Here is a 15940-nt window from a genome sequence, read left to right as displayed (position 1 = left end):
TCACTTTTGAATTTGTGTATATCTCATCTGTTGCAGGATGCTTTAATCTGGATCCCAATAGAGTTCTGGATGTCATTTTAGAAGTGTTTGAATGCAGGCCAGAACACGATGACTTCTTTATATCTTTATTAGAATCTTACATGAGTATGTGTGAACCGCAAACACTGTGTCATATTCTTGGGTTCAAATTCAAGTTTTACCAGGTAAAGAAAAATATGTGTGTGTGTGTGTGTGTGTGTGTGTGTGTGTGTGTTTGTGTTTATGTGTGTATGTATGTTAATTTTGTGATTTTATATGTAAAATTTAATTTGAATTTTATTTCTTAATGACTGGTTTCAGCTCAGCCATTCTAGCAGAGGGGATAGAAAAAACTACATTAGTGGTATGAATGATGTGATGTGAAAGCCTAGAAGAAAGCATAATGCATTTTTGCCTTGAGAGAGATGGAGTCAGGGAAGACTTCACAGATAGAACCTTTTTTAAACCTGGTCCTTGAAGGATGAGTAGGTGTTTGTTGAGAGTTGTCTGTGCAGAAGTAACAAATAGTGTGTCAGTGAAGACGTGGCAGTATGAATGTACGTAACATATTGAAGAAATGGTACATAGTCTCATGTGGCTGGATAGTAAGATGTGGGGAAAAGAAGGGACAGGAAGTGAAGTTGGAAAGGTTGGCACAACTTTAGATTGTCAAGGGCCTTGAACACTGTGTTGAGTTAGAATTTTATTGTACAGGTAGTTACCATTGGAATTTTTTATGGATGTGAATAAATTCTTGAGGCATATCTTACATCATTTTTCACTTAAACCACTACAGTAGTTATCTTGCAGATCTATGCCTCTGATTATTTCTCTTTCAATCCACCTTTCATATTATTACTACTGTTACATTCTGAAAGAGATCTAATTGACTCACTGCTTAAAAACCTTTGCCTGCAGGATGAAATTCAGACTTCTAAATGTGGCAGAAAAGGCTCTTCACCATCTAGCCCCATTCTTTCTTTCTAGCCTCATCTTTAATGATTTTTTCCCTCAAACCTCATATTCTAGTCATATTCAATTACTAGCCATTTCCTGAACTTAGGTAGGGGCATTGCTATGTTTGGACCTCTGTTTACATACAGTTCTTTATAACTAGAAAACTGTTCTTACCCACCCCCTCTCGCCTATCTTTTCTTCATCTTGTAAACTCTTATTTATTCTTTAAGATCAAGTGCTACTTGCGCTATAAAGTTTTGGTGGGCACTTCACCCATGCATAATTAGTCACTTCTTAAACTCTGTTCTCATAAAACTTGACACAGGCTTCTAGCATTTATCAGGTTATATTAGAATAAACCATGTCTGTCTCCTTTGCTAGGTTGTTAGTCATTTAAGATGGTCTATATTTTACTAACTTCTCTGGATTAATTTATTGCTTAGCCTATAGTAAATGTTCACTAATTACTACAAATGAGTGATCTATGTTTTAGGAAGATAACTCTCTGGATAGCATGGAGGATTTTAACGTAATAAGGCCTCTGTTGCCTTTTTGGTATAGCTTTCCTAATTTGTCTACCTGCCTGGGATATTCAACTAGTCAAGAAATACTCATTTATTGAGTTTTTAGGGTATGTTGTTGCTTTGCTAAGCACTGAGGATACTCTGGTAAAGAGTGTCTATTCCTGTCCTCTGGAGCTCAAGTTCAGCATAGTAAGACAGTTTTCTTTTAGGATTCTCAAATATATACCACCTACTGCCTTTGCTTATCTTCAGTTTTCCATTTCTCTGGAATGCTCCAGAAGAGAAATTAGATCAGAACTAAAAGCATATAGCTTTTTGATACCAAACAAGATGAATGGCAAGGTTTTGGGGCAAGAGCATTTCACCTTTGTTCAAAAATTAGTGATGGCAGATGTTCCTATTCCCACCAGTAGCCAGGGAGTCCACTCTTAGTACAGAGAAAGAGAAGTTCAAGTGTTTCATCACATTTTAAGAGGCACCTTGATTGCTTTGGGTTTGAGAACATGAAGCCAACTGCTGAAGTGACAGGGTAGCTGAAATTTAACTTGGGCATGATTAATTAGAATATAGGTTAGGGCTTTGGAGACTGAGGGTTTCAGAGCATGTTGCAGTGAATATGGATGACCTACTGCTTCATATCAAGTATTGTTGAATGTGAGTTTCAGAATTAAAAATTTTTATATGAAAATATTCCTCATAATGGTAACACTTTTTGAGCTGAATTAAAATACCCATGGGGGTTGACCAATGTTAGGATGATCGTTTTTTTAGTAGATCATGGGGCCTTTGTCTTATATGAGAAATACCCAACCAAGAAACATTTGATTTAGAAATCACCTATTATTGGAAAGAGTAACCCTTGTATTGCTCTGTATAGCACCATTCCCTTATTTCTATTGCCTGAGCTATCTTGTTTTGAGAATCTGCAGTCTTAAGGACCACTGTGGGCAGGGGAAGAAATGTCAGGGATTTTAGATAATTTGTGGTCTTGGGAGGTAAAGTAGGAAAAGCCATGAAAATAAAAAACTGCTTAGGGCATGTAACCTGGGGAATTGGCTCCTAGGCGTGTATGCTCACCCTGTGTATTGGTCCCTTGCCTAACTCCACTCCCCCCTCCCCCCTCCCCATCACTACCTGAAAATGTTTACTCCCACTGACCATAACCCATGTTTTCACCAGTTGGAAATTATTTGGATTAACAGGCTTCTTTTAATTTTTTTCCTTAATGCTTAGGACTTCTAGGCAAAGGTAATTATTTCTGCTATGAAGTCAGTGAGAGTGATTTTAATTCTGGTTTCAACCTGGGGTCAGCTATACTGGATGTTTTGACTTGGAAGGGTGGTACGGATGTAAAGTTTTAGGGCACATGACCAATTTGGAAAATTGGGCTGGTACGTCTGTTTGATTCTCCTAACAGGGATTGCTACAATAGAGGGTTTAGGGACAGCATGAAGGTCAGCACAAAGGGCAGGAAGAAAGGAGTACTAGAAAGTATGAGGGTATTGAAAGACAAACTTGGCTGGAGTTGTCTTGCCACAGGAAAGAGGAAGGAGATGATGACTCTCACCCTTGATTTCTGGATTCAAAACACAGTAATAGTAGTAATAGTACCATGGTCAGGCACCGTTATAACCCAAAATTTATTCATTTAAGAAATATTGACTGAGTACCTCTTATGTGCCAGGTAGAGTGTTGTGGGTAGGAATCAGGAATTCAGTTTTGGGCATGTTAAGTTTGAGATACCTGTTAAAGATTGAGATATCCAAGTGGAGATGTTGAGTAAATAACTGGATATTTTTTTTTTTTTATAAACTTATTTATTTGTTTATTTTAGTTTTGGCTGCATTGGGTCTTCGTTGCTGCGTGCTGGCTTTCTCTAGTTGCGGTGAGCGGGGGCTACTCTTCACTGCGGTGCGTGGGCTTCTCATTACGGTGGCTTCTCTTGTTGCGGAGCATGGACTCTAGGCACGCGGGCTTCAGTAGTTGTGGCTCGCGGGCTCTAGAGCACAGGCTCAGTAGTTGTGGTGCACAGGCTTAGTTGCTCCGCGGCATGTGGGATCTTCCCGGACCAGGGTTCGAACCCGTGTCCCCTGCATTGCAGGCAGATTCTTAACCACTGTGCCACCAGGGAAGTCCCAATAACTGGATATTTGGATCTGGTGTTCTAGAGAAAGGACTGGGCTAGAAATAGAAATGTGGGTGCCAAAAGCACATAGATGATATTTAAAGTTGTGATACTGGATGAAATCATCAAGTTGGATATAGAGACATAAGAGAACCAAGGGCTGAGCCTTGGGGCACTCTGATGTTAAAGGGCCTGGGAGAAGAGGAGGAACCAGCAAAGGAGGTATAGAAGGAACACATACATATAAGGAAAGAGGAAAACAAAAAGAATATAGCATCTTGGAAGCTAAATGGAAGAAGGAATGATTAATTCTGTTAAATATCTCTGATAGGTCATTTAAGATGAGGACTAAAAAATGGTCATTGGATTTATCAGCAGGGAGGTCAGAACTAGCCATATTTGTAGAGTTTGGGTGGTGTTAAGAGAGAACGGGGAGAGTGCTATTGGAGACGATGAGAACAGACAACTCTGTAAAAGAGTTGCTACAAAGAGGCACAGACAAATGGGGTGATAGCTGGTAGAGGAAGTGAACTCGAGATTTTTTTTTTGAAGATGGGAGAGAGAATACATTTATATGCTGACGGGAATGATTGAATGGAAAGGAAAACTGGTGATGTAGGAGAAAGAGGAGAGAATTATTGGATCAGTGTTCTTGAGTAGGATAGAGAGAATGCAGTTTATGGCATAAGTGATGGATGGAGTTTAAATAGGAGCATAGAGAATTCATCTGTAATAACAGGTGGAAAGGCAGCATATGTGGGTACAGTTGTTGGTAGGTGGGTAGATCTGATGGTGAGAATTTATAGAAGTCCTATTGATTGCTCCAGTTTTCGTGCTGAAATAGAAAGCAGGGTCATCAACTGAGAGAGGATGAGAAAGGAGGTATTGGAGCTTAGGAGAGAAAGTAGGAAATAGTTGTGTAAGAGAGTGGGAGAGTGAATGGACAAGAGAAATAGAGTATGATTGGCCAGCAGTATTAAGGACCCACTTAAGGGTGGATGTGTGAAATTAGCACTTTGAGGAGTTGTAGCTATTGGTAATATTAAAGTTCAGGATATGGAGTGAATGGCTGACATAGGGTACAGGAGATCTTTGGAAGAGTGGAATTCAAGGAACTGAGAGACCAAGATGATGGAAGAATCACTAACGTGTATTTGAAAATCTCCAAAAATTAAGAAAGGAATAGAGTTGGAGAAAGTGACAGTGAATCAGAAGCTAAGATCATTCATTGCTAAGTGAAGGGCAGTGACCCAGGAGTCCACAGATGACAACAATAGGACATAACTAAAAGTGGCAGAGTAGAGAACTCCAGAGCTCTGTCCCTTCATGAAAACAACTAATGAACTGGCAAAAAAACTGAATTGACTTTTACAGAACTCTGGAATTTAGTAAAAACTTAAGACAACTAAGGAAAGGTTTGGTGAAGAAAGAAGCTGCTGTTTGGGGTAAGAGAGCACTGTGATATTTTAAATTGCCTGCCTACTATCCCTCACACCCAGATTGATGGTGGCTGTGAAGATAGAAGTCTGCACTCCTAGTACAGATTGCTAATGCCAGAGGATATAAAGAATTGTTTTCAAAGAATTCAGCCTGTCTGGCCGCTACCTGAAGGACTGGTGCAAGGGCCTGTCTTTCTTTCGCCTGATTGGGAGCATCCCTAGGGCTGGGGTGGCTTTTGCCAAAAACATTTGAAGACACAACTATTGGCTTTAGCAGTCTGGAGTAAGAGACAACAGTCAGACAAGCAATAGAGAGACTGAAAGCCTGGGAAGGAAGAAGTTGGATAAGGAGATACACAGGGGAATAAGGGCTTTAGAAAAATTCCTGTATGTACCACGGAATCAGAAAAAAAAAAAAAGGCCAAGCACATGCCCAGAACTGGATGCATGCTCAGAAAAGGGCTGAGAAGACCCTAAGCTTTTTCCTCTGGCTGGCCTTTAGGCTCTACACAAGCAGGAAGTGAAGACTAAGGCAGAATTGTAAATGGCCCGGCTAAGTGTTGAGGAGTGCCCTAACATAGAGCCAATGTGCAAAGACTGGAAGAGTATTTTTTTCTTTTTTCTCTTCAGGCCTTTAAGAAATGCAAAACACTAGCTGACCACTAAGCTAAAAAGAAACAGATTTCAGTGGCCACACACAATAATAGTATAGACTTTACAAAATGAGTTTAGAGAAGTCACTAAACAAACAACAATAAACCACAGTAAGCAGCATCAACAAATCCCATAGAGGGGGCAGAATCTGATTTTCAGAGTTGCCACACAGTATTCAGTATTCAAAATGTTCAGTTTTCTGCAAGAAATAATGAGTTATGCAAAGAAACAAAGTAAGGGTCATTCATAAGAAAAAGGAAATTAATAGAAACTATCCCTGAGGAAGCCCAGGCAATGGACATCCTAGATAAATAATTTAAATCAACAGTCCTAAATATGCTTATTATCTATAGGAAACCATGGGGAAAGAACTAAACCAGGAAAGCACTGTCTCACCAGACAGAGAATATCAATAAAAAATACAGAAATTATAAAAAAAAAGGAACCAAACAAATTCTGGAGCCAAAAAGTGTGATAACTGAAATGAAAATTCGCTAGATGGGTACAACAGCAGATTTGAGAAGGCTGAAGAAACAATTAGACAACTTGATAAGTTAATTGAGGTTGAAAGGAGCAGAAACAGAAAAGAATGAAGAAAAATGAACAGAGATCTATAGGACACCATCAAGTGTACCAATATGTGGGGAGTTCCCTGGCGGTCCAGTGGTTAGGACTTGGCGCTTTCACTGCCGTGGTCCTGGGTTCAATCCCTGATTGGGGAACTGAGATCCTGCAAGCCATGCAGGCGGCCAAAAAAAAAAAAAAATACACGTGTACCAATATGTACTTTATGGAGTCCCAGAGGCAGAGGAGAGAGAGAAAAGGACAGAAAGTGTATTTGAGAAAATAATGGTCGAAACCTTCCCAAATTTGATGAAAAATATAAATCTACACATCTAAGAAACTCTAGGAACACCAAGAGGGATAAACTCAGAGAGATCCACACTGAGACACATTATAGTCAAATTGTTGAAAGACAAAGAGAATCTTGAAAGCAGCAAAACAGATGTGACCCATTGCATACAAGAGATCCTCAATGAGATTGACAGCTGATTTCTCTTCAGAAGGCAATGGGATGGCATATATAAAATGCTGAAAGAATGAAACCAAGAATTCTATATCCAACAAAACTATCCCTCAAAACTGAGAGATTATGATATTCCAAGGTAAACAAAAGCTGGGGGAGTTCGTTGCTGGTAGACCTGCCCTACAAGAAATGCTAAAGGGAGTCCTTTGGGCTGAAATGAAAGGACACTAAACAGTAACTAGAAGTCATATGAAGAAATAAAGAACACCGGTAAAGGTAACTACATAGGTAAATATAAAAGCCAGTATTACTGTATTTTTTGGTTTGTAGCTCCTCCTTTTTACTTATATGATTTAAAAGGCAAAGGAATAAAACAACAATTATAAATCTAATTGGCACACAATGTATAACAGTATAAAAGGGGGAGGGATAGAGATTTATAGGTGCAGAGTTTTTGTATAATATTGAAGCTAAGTTGGGACTTCCCTGGTGGTCCAGTAGTTAAGACGCTGTGCTTCCAGTGCCGGGGACGCGAGTTTGATCGTTGGTCAGGGAACTCAGATCCCACATGCCATGCTATATGGCCAAAAAAGAAAATGAAGCTAAATTGATATTAATTCAAAATAGGTTGTTATAAGTTTAAAATGTTAATTGTAAGACTCAAGATGACCACTAAGAAAATACTTTAAAAAATAAATAGAAGAGGAAAGGAGAAGGGAATCAAAATAGCACACTACAAAAAAAATCAAACACACAAAAAAGACAGTAATGGAGGAAATGAGAAACAAAAAATAATATAAGACATATAGAAAACAAATAACAAAATGGTGGAAGTCCTTCTTTGTCGCTAATTATTTAAATGTAAATGGGTAAAACTTCGTAATTAAAAAGCAGAGTTTGGCAGAATGTATAAAAAAGCATGATCCAGACCCACCAAGGTCACGTGACTTTTCTGTACTGTTAAAATTCATTGAAATGAGAGGGGAAAAAAAGCATGATTCAACTATATGTTATCTATAAGAGACTTACTTTAAGATCCAAAGATATAAATATGTTGAAAGTGAAAGTATGGAAATAGATACCCCATGCAAATAGTATCCAGGAGAGAGCTGGGGTGGCTATATAGACTTTAAGACAAAATTTTTTATAATAGATAACAAAAGGCATTATATATTGATAAAAGGGTCAACCTATCAAGAATGTAACACACAACAGTTAATAAATGTATATGCACCAAACAGAGCCTTAAAATATATGAAGCAAAGATGAACAGAATTGAAAGGAGAAATAGACAGTTCTACAATAACTGTTGGATATTTCCATACCTCACTCTCATTAATGGATAGAACAACTAGACAGAAGATCAGTAAGGAAATAGAGGACTTGAACAACACTGTAAACCAGTTAGGCTTAACAGACATATATAGAACACTCCACCCAACAACAATAGATTACACATTCTTCCTGAGTACACATGGAACATTCTCCAGGATAGACCTTATATTAGACCACAAAACAAGTCTCAATACATTTGTAACATTGAAATCATACAAAATATCTTCTTTGACCACAGCAGAATGAAACTAGATCACAGGTGAAACTAGATCCCAGCAATAGTGAGGGATAGTGAGTGATAGGAAATTCAGAGCTGGGTGGGCTTTAGGGAGCATGGAGGGAGAATAGTCTGAAAACAACTATAAAAAGCAAAGATGATTCATACCCCATCTCCAGGCCTAGTAGTGTGAGGGGTCTGGGGAAAATAGCCACCACTTGACTGGGTTACAGTGGGAGTGGTGTTCCTAGTGAGTCTAGTCTTTGTTCAAGTGTCAAGGTGAAGGGGGGAGGAGAGGTTTAGAGGATGTATTTAGAGGAGAGGTTCAGGATATAGGGGGGTTTGCTGAGGATGGATCATGAATTCCAGAGGATTCCATGGAAGTTTTTTAAGAATGCTATGGATAGGTAGGATAGGACAGAACAGGGATTGTGCAGAGCAATATGAAGATCAGTTTACGGGAGTTGACATTTGTCCTGAGAGTCGGGGGCTTCTTGTGACTCATTTAAACAGAGATAATGGGAAAAATGAGAATATTCCTGGTGGATTCAAGTCAGGTAGCGAGCTTTTGTGGGTTTGCTCCGAAAGTGTGACCACCATTTGTTTTTAATGGGAAAATGTTTTGATACTAAATAACCATTTAAAAAACATTTAGAATCAAACTATTGCTAAGTTGAAGACTTATCTGCCTTAAAAATTACAGTGAAACCATGCCTTTTTTATATGATATCTATTAGTTTCGTTAGCTTCATATATTATGTACATAACACCTATCACAATTGTGGGGGGGGCTTACTTACAAAGATCTCATTTTCAGTGTTGAGTAGAAGCAGAACATAATGTATTGTCACTGTTTGCTTTTTATTTGCATTTTGCCATTTAGTAATTGCTAGTTGTCCTCACGTCATTCTTCTATTCATCTGACCCCAAGCAGTTTAAAAATTAGGGAAAAGTCTTCTTGATAGCATTCAGAGATCCTTCTGTTTCTCTGTAGGGTCCATAGGGCTGACCTGGAATTGGCCGTTCCTTGTTTAAAATGTTGAATTATTCATGTGTATTAAGTATAGACCCCTGTTTTGAAGGGGAAATCAGCTGACAAGCAGATATACTTAGCATAAACCCCAAGGAATAAAAGAATAGGAAGAAAAGTATAAAGCAGACACAGATGGTTCCGTACTTCCAAATTTGTCAGTCTTGTCTATCTGCATCTCCACTGAGAAGTACTTGAAAAACCAAGTTAAGAAAACACACATATAAACAGAAACCCAAACTACATATTATGCAGTATAAAATCTCATTCTGTTCAAGTTTCAGATTTTATTCAAATATCAGCATGTATTGTAAAATGTGTCCATTTTTGAAACTGCTTTCCTTGTGTTCATCAGATGTGCCAGTGTGAAAAGGGACATTCACATAATTATCTTTGTCCTGAATTTGGATGTTATTTATGATCAGGAAGAGCAATGAAGCTTATTGTTGACGTAGAGTTATTTGATCTAATTGTTCTTAATTATTGGTAGATAAATGGATATGATTTTAGTTGTACTTTAGGCACTAAATAGAAACTTTTCTTTTGTTTTTCAAGGAACCAAATGGAGAGACTCCTTCATCTTTGTACAGAGTTGCAGCAGTACTTCTACAGTTTAATCTTATTGATTTAGATGATCTTTATGTACATGTAAGTCCAGTGGGCTGCTAAGAATATTTGGTTGTTCATCCCAGGGGTGGGGAAGATGAGTAGGCAGCCATATATATAGCACTCCAGGATTGGTTCTAGGCTCTCAAGTCTTAATTTTTGAAGCCCTATTGCATTACTGCTTTGTGTTTACTTTATAAAGCGAATGAATTTAGTTCATTGGAACCATGGAAATGAAATACCTTTTGTCACCGTTACAGAATTCAAGGCTGGCTATGAAGTTAAAGTTCTTAATTGTCGTCAAGGCATATCTCATGGAGAGCGAGGCCAAGTTCTAATCAATGTGGTTTTAGACTTCTGTATTATACACAAATTAGGGGAAATATGAGATTACCTACATAGTTCTTCCTTCTCACCCAAATGTTAATTTTAGGCATTCAGTATGAATGGGGAACTTTTCGTATACTTTTAAAAAAATGGCTTCTTTTGTGTTTTTACTAGATAATAAATGACTGGTGTTGTGCTTTTATTGCTGGATCTAGGATTTAGAGGAGTGTGTATGTGATTATGATTTATGATCTCTAGCAACAGCTTAGCCTGTCAGTTTGAAAACACTAGGTTTGTAGCATAGAAATTCCTGTTTTATTAAGTTGTGCATTAGGATATCTATGAACTGTCCAAAGCTGACATCATCTTCACCGCCTTTGAAATCACTTTCTTGCCTGTCATTGCATATTGTGGTTACAGAGTTGAATGAAACTTGATCACTACCTTGGAAGCAGTCATACTCTAGCAAGGGAGAAAACATTTTGCATTATACAATAAGTACTTTATTGGAAGTATTCACAAAGTGCTGTGAGGGCCCAGAATAGATAGTGACCATCTCTGTCTTGGGGGGATTTTGGAAGGCTTTTCCAAACTACTGATGTTGAACTGGGAACTTGATAGATGAGTAGGTGTTGGCCAGGCTTAAAAGGTGGGAAGCTTTGTAGGTAGAATTAACCTAATATAAAGGCAGGAGGTTTGAAAAGGCTTCACCAGCACCTTAGAGGAACAGCAGGAAGCTCAGAGTGGTTGGAGCCTAGGGTGGTATGTAGGGGAAATGAGGAGGGAGAAAGAATTAGGTTGGGGGCCAAACTGTGAAGGGCTGTTAAGTGCCATGGTAAGGAGTTTGGATTTTTTTTCTTGTTGATAGTAGAGAGCCATTCAAGATTTAGAGTAGAGAAGGGATGTACAAACTGAGAACATGGAAAATTGGTCAGAAAAAGGAGAATCTGAAGACGTAGGTATGAGTTTATAGGCAAGTGTAGACTGGCAGGACAAATGGAAAGTACAAAAATGATGATAGATTTATTACTGATATTTTGCAGTTTAACTTTAAATATAAGCAGATTAAGTGTTCCTTTTAAGGTGACAGAGATTTTCACATGGGATTAAAAACCAGTTTATTGTTTACATGAGACATCTAAAACCTAAGGACAAAGAAAGGTTGAAAGTAAAATGGTGGGAAAAATATACTAGGGAAATTATTATTGTCAGATAAAATAGAGATAGTCACTTTATAATAATAAAGTTCTGTTTACTGGGAAGATATAATCATTGTAACTTTATGTACACCTAATAACATATTCTCAAAATACAGAAGACTAGAAATTGAGAGAACTATAATTAAAAACTTAGATTTAACCCATTGTAATGGGAGATTTTAGAGGCAATTGCAGTAGACTAGGTAAAAGATGAGGACCTGTGGTAGATATGTGATAGCTATATAAGTAAAGCAATAAAAATGGGTTTGATTGCCAGTGGAGAGAATAAAGAATGAGAAAAAGTCTCATTTACCTCCTTGTACCAGTCCATAATGCATTTTCTCCCACTCCCCTTTTTTGATTAATGGGATAAAGTCTGTAGTATGTAGCTTAATAATTTCACTGTCTCCTTTTATTATTTACTGATTGTTTACTTTGCATTAGACTTAGCTACTGAAATAGATTATGCATTTCTAGGGACAGGAATGCTTCTTTTATAGCTCACCATAGTGCCTAGCAAAAGCTACTAAGTAATAGTTTGTTGGTTAGTGTCTAGGTTATTTTATGAAATGTCCACATTAGCCATCTTCCACTCATACAAGATGGCTGAACTTGAGATACTTGATCCTTTGTTCATAATGGAGGGTCAACTATCCACATATTACCTTTTCTTTTGTAATAAACTAGAAACTAGTTTGTGACTTAAGTCAAATAGGTATCTAGAAAATGAAAAGTGAGATGTCAAGCTGTTCATAATTTTTCGACTTGAGATTTTTCATTTATTTTTTTACTTTTTTTTTTATAGATATGGAAAGTTTATTTCTAGATCCCATGGAAATTTAATGGAGTTTGTAGAGTTTTTTTTTTTTTATAACTAGAAGAAAATGTGTGTATTTTCTAAGCATGACAACAGAAGCAAGCAATAATAAAGGAAACCCGTATAAATTATCAGGGCTGCTCTGAGAGCTATACCCATAAATATAATCTTTTTCTTTTTTGCAGGTTCTTATTATCTATTTTATACATATTAGTGTATATATGTCAGTCCCAAGAGATTTTTCATTTAGAGGAATCAACTTTGCCCCTTTATGTCAATCAGTAGTTTACCTCTCCCAAATTGGATCCGTATGTAGCACTTTATTTAATTTGGAGTTTGGCCTTTAAAGGGGAAATCTGTGATATTTTTAATGGAACAGGTACACATTTTCTTGGGTAAACTAATAAATTCAATGGTAAGCATCACTGTTGTAGTATTATATTAATTTAGGACCTCTGACAGACAGAAGAGATGAAGCTTTGAATTGCTACCTGAGTTTAAAAGGTGTACAAAATTCAGGTACTTAATCCTGTCAGGTTATATGAAAATAATGGAGAGAGACCTATTTAGAAGGGAAATTATGGTCATAAATAGGCCAGACTTCTTATTTAGTTTTATCAATAGAGAGTAGATAGTGTTTGCATTTTGTATGTGCAAATAGTATTAGCTGTTTTATGAAATTTTAATGAACCATTTTTAGCTTCTTCCAGCTGATAATTGCATTATGGATGAACACAAACGAGAAATTGTAGAAGCTAAGCAGATTGTTAGAAAACTTACAATGGTTGTACTGTCTTCCGATAAAATTGACGAACGAGAGAAAGAAAAGGAAAAAGAAGAGGAGAAAGTGGAGAAGGTATATAGTTTATTCTGATAAAATTAACATTGTCTTCTGGATTTAGAATTACGAAATTTAACTTGTGATGGTTAATCAACTTATGGAAGGATAATTTCTTAGTTTTGATTGTGGTGAAACCTGGTTTTTGGAATACTAATTTGCAAAGGTGGTTTTGTTTTTAATCTGATTGGCACCTTCCCAAAAGAGGCTGCAATGTTTTTTCTTATATAAATTTCAGAGTGTATTCTAAATAAGGTAACACACGTATTGACTATATTTGTGTTCTGTGTATTAATGTCTCAAGTCCTAAAGGGATTCTCAAAGATTAATGAATTCTAGTTCCCTGTGGCACAATAAAACATTAAGTAGGACCTAATTTAATTCCAAGTCTATAAACTGTCATGCTTTGGCTGCTAAATGAAAAAGCAGATCCTGTTGGTTTTTTCCAATCACTAAAAAACCTGATTGTACTTTCAGGAAAATACTGTTGCAGTTCCCATGAATGGCAGCTGTTGACATACATTCTTGTATTGTTTGGCTTAATTTTTAAAATGAAAAATATATAAAGATTTATTGGTGTCTGTATTCTGAGTATCTTTGCTGTAATTATTCCTTTTTAGCCACCTGACAACCAAAAACTTGGTTTGTTGGAAGCCTTGTTAAAGATTGGTGATTGGCAGCATGCACAGAACATTATGGATCAGATGCCTCCATACTATGCAGCTTCACATAAACTAATAGCCCTTGCTATTTGCAAGCTTATTCATATAACTATTGAGCCTCTCTACCGAAGGTATGTTACTGTATGCTTTACTAATTGAGGTAGAAATAGTTTAGGACTACAAAAAAAATCTGCATATTTATCTTGTCTCCTCAAACCAAGCATATATTTTAGTATGTTTTACCAGAAGATAAGAACTATTCACAGAGCATATCAGTTTGGCAGGTATTAATCAGTGACTTGTGTCCTGTCTTCTAGACCAGGTGTTGCAGAATTTGTGCTGCAGTGTTGTCTAAAAACTGTATGTTAGACTTCTAGGTTGGGTTTGCTCCGTTGAGAGTGCAAACTCCATTCTTCTGTTTTTGACTTTTCCTCCTCTCTTGGGGGGCAGAGAATTCCTAAGGTTTTTACTTAGTGTAATTTTCCTCTATCCTGGGTTGAGTGGCTCTGAGTGAGGACTTTGCCTCTCTGCTTGCCTTATCTCTCCTGGCATATAGGCTGCTGTCCTGGAAATTGCTAGTGCAGCCTCTCTCATCATCCCTAGTTACTGTGTCGACCAGTCCGCTAGCCCTCAGCCTACTTGCAGGATACTTAGGAGCAGTACTGGCAGCAGCTCTGGCTTCAGCCCCACAGATCAGAGCCTGCCTCAAAAGCCCCAGCCTTGTGACTCGTGCATAGCTGCTGGCTGCTGCCTTCAGTGCCACCTGGGCTGTGGACCATGAAGGCTTCTTCTCAGAGAGTGACCCCTGTGACTCCACAGCGGGACACCTGCTCAGCAGGTGAGAACTCTGGGCATGCTGTCCTTTTTAGTGTGACACACCCTCTTTCATTATGCTGCTCACCTTCCCTACCACCACCTACCTCATATTCAGTCTAGGTAGTGGAAGCCAGATTGAGAAATGTTTATTAACTTGAATCAGTGTTGTTATATCCATATTTTTCTGTTTCATCTTTGTGTCTCTGAGGTCCATCCCTTGTTCCCCATTCCCATATCCAGATTCCTGATATTGGCCAAAGTTAACTAAAAACAAATTCATATGATGTATGTTAAATGTTACTTGGAATCTGCATTTCTCTGATTTCCTTTTCTTATGCAGTTAATTTGAAACAGTCTCTTAAGCTCTGATTTTTTTTTTTCAAATGAGTATTGTTTTTGTCTTTTTCTACCAGTTAAATTATTTGGTATAATGAAGTTAGGCACAGTTGAAATAGAGAAAGCAAATATAAGCAAGAAAAGTTTTACTTACTGATTAATATGACTGTGTTAACTTAAAATGGGGTATTGTATAGTTATATATATATAAATTTTCCTTCTTTTTGTAGAGTTGGCGTTCCTAAAGGTGCTAAAGGCTCACCTGTTAATGCTTTGCAAAATAAGAGAGCACCAAAACAAGCAGAGAGCTTTGAAGATTTGAGGAGAGACGTCTTCAATATGTTCTGTTACCTTGGTCCTCACCTTTCTCATGATCCCATTTTATTTGCAAAAGTGGTGCGGATAGGCAAGTCATTTATGAAAGAGGTTAGTAAGATTTTTTTTCTTCCAAGCAGAAAACTAAATTATGGAATGAAACTGTTCTGAGTATATTCTCTAGAAATAAAAAGAAAGTAAACTTAAGAAAAGGTTATGTTGGGTAAGGTTTGGGGAAAGTCAGTTGTGTCCCAACCATTTATATATAAAAACTTAAATCCAGCCAGATTATTAGTCAAGTCCTCCAGATAGGAAAATATGCTTTGGACATGTGATTGCTTTTTGAATCCCCTTATAAATAGTGGTTAATTCAGCATTCTTTCCTCTTGCTTTTCTTCTGCTCAGTTGTTTTCTTGGCTGCAGTTTTGAATCATTGCCATTATTTGTGTGAAGTCCCTTCAACCTCAGACTGTTCAGGATCCATTCTTTTATTTTTTTTAGTAAACTTTTTATTGAAATAAAACATAATACAGAAAGCACACAAACCATAATTGTACAGCTCAGTGACATTTTCCAAACTAAACACCCATGTGTCCACCATTTAGATCAAGAAATAGAACAGTACTAGCACCCCAGAGTTTTCCTTATATGCCCTTCTAATCACTACCCCAAGGGTAACTTTATGTTATTATTATTTT

The 15940-nt window shown here is 37.4% G+C and overlaps 1 protein-coding gene across 19 annotated transcripts in view; it reads left to right on the top strand.

Moving 5' to 3' along the window:
- The window catches only part of THOC2 (THO complex subunit 2), a 110325-nt gene that overhangs the window by 40323 nt on the left and 54062 nt on the right, over positions 1 to 15940 (top strand). For 12 of the 19 annotated variants that reach the window (XR_014258892.1, XM_082446796.1, XM_082446793.1 and 9 more), the window contains 6 exons: positions 37 to 203; positions 3334 to 3384; positions 9882 to 9974; positions 12976 to 13131; positions 13734 to 13906; positions 15158 to 15353. Coding sequence is in view for 18 of the 19 variants with exons in the window: in XM_082446796.1 (XP_082302922.1) it covers positions 37 to 203; positions 3334 to 3384; positions 9882 to 9974; positions 12976 to 13131; positions 13734 to 13906; positions 15158 to 15353 (836 nt within the window). In the remaining variant the exon portion in view is untranslated. The remainder of the gene's footprint in view (positions 1 to 36; positions 204 to 3333; positions 3385 to 9881; positions 9975 to 12975; positions 13132 to 13733; positions 13907 to 15157; positions 15354 to 15940) is intronic. The other 7 variants (XM_082446791.1, XM_082446789.1, XM_082446787.1 and 4 more) reach the window with 1 other exon arrangement.

Source organism: Balaenoptera physalus, assembly GCF_965194825.1.
Source record: "Balaenoptera physalus genome assembly, chromosome: X".
Taxonomy (NCBI): domain Eukaryota; kingdom Metazoa; phylum Chordata; class Mammalia; order Artiodactyla; family Balaenopteridae; genus Balaenoptera; species Balaenoptera physalus.
This window is presented reverse-complemented; position numbering and strand designations above follow the sequence as displayed.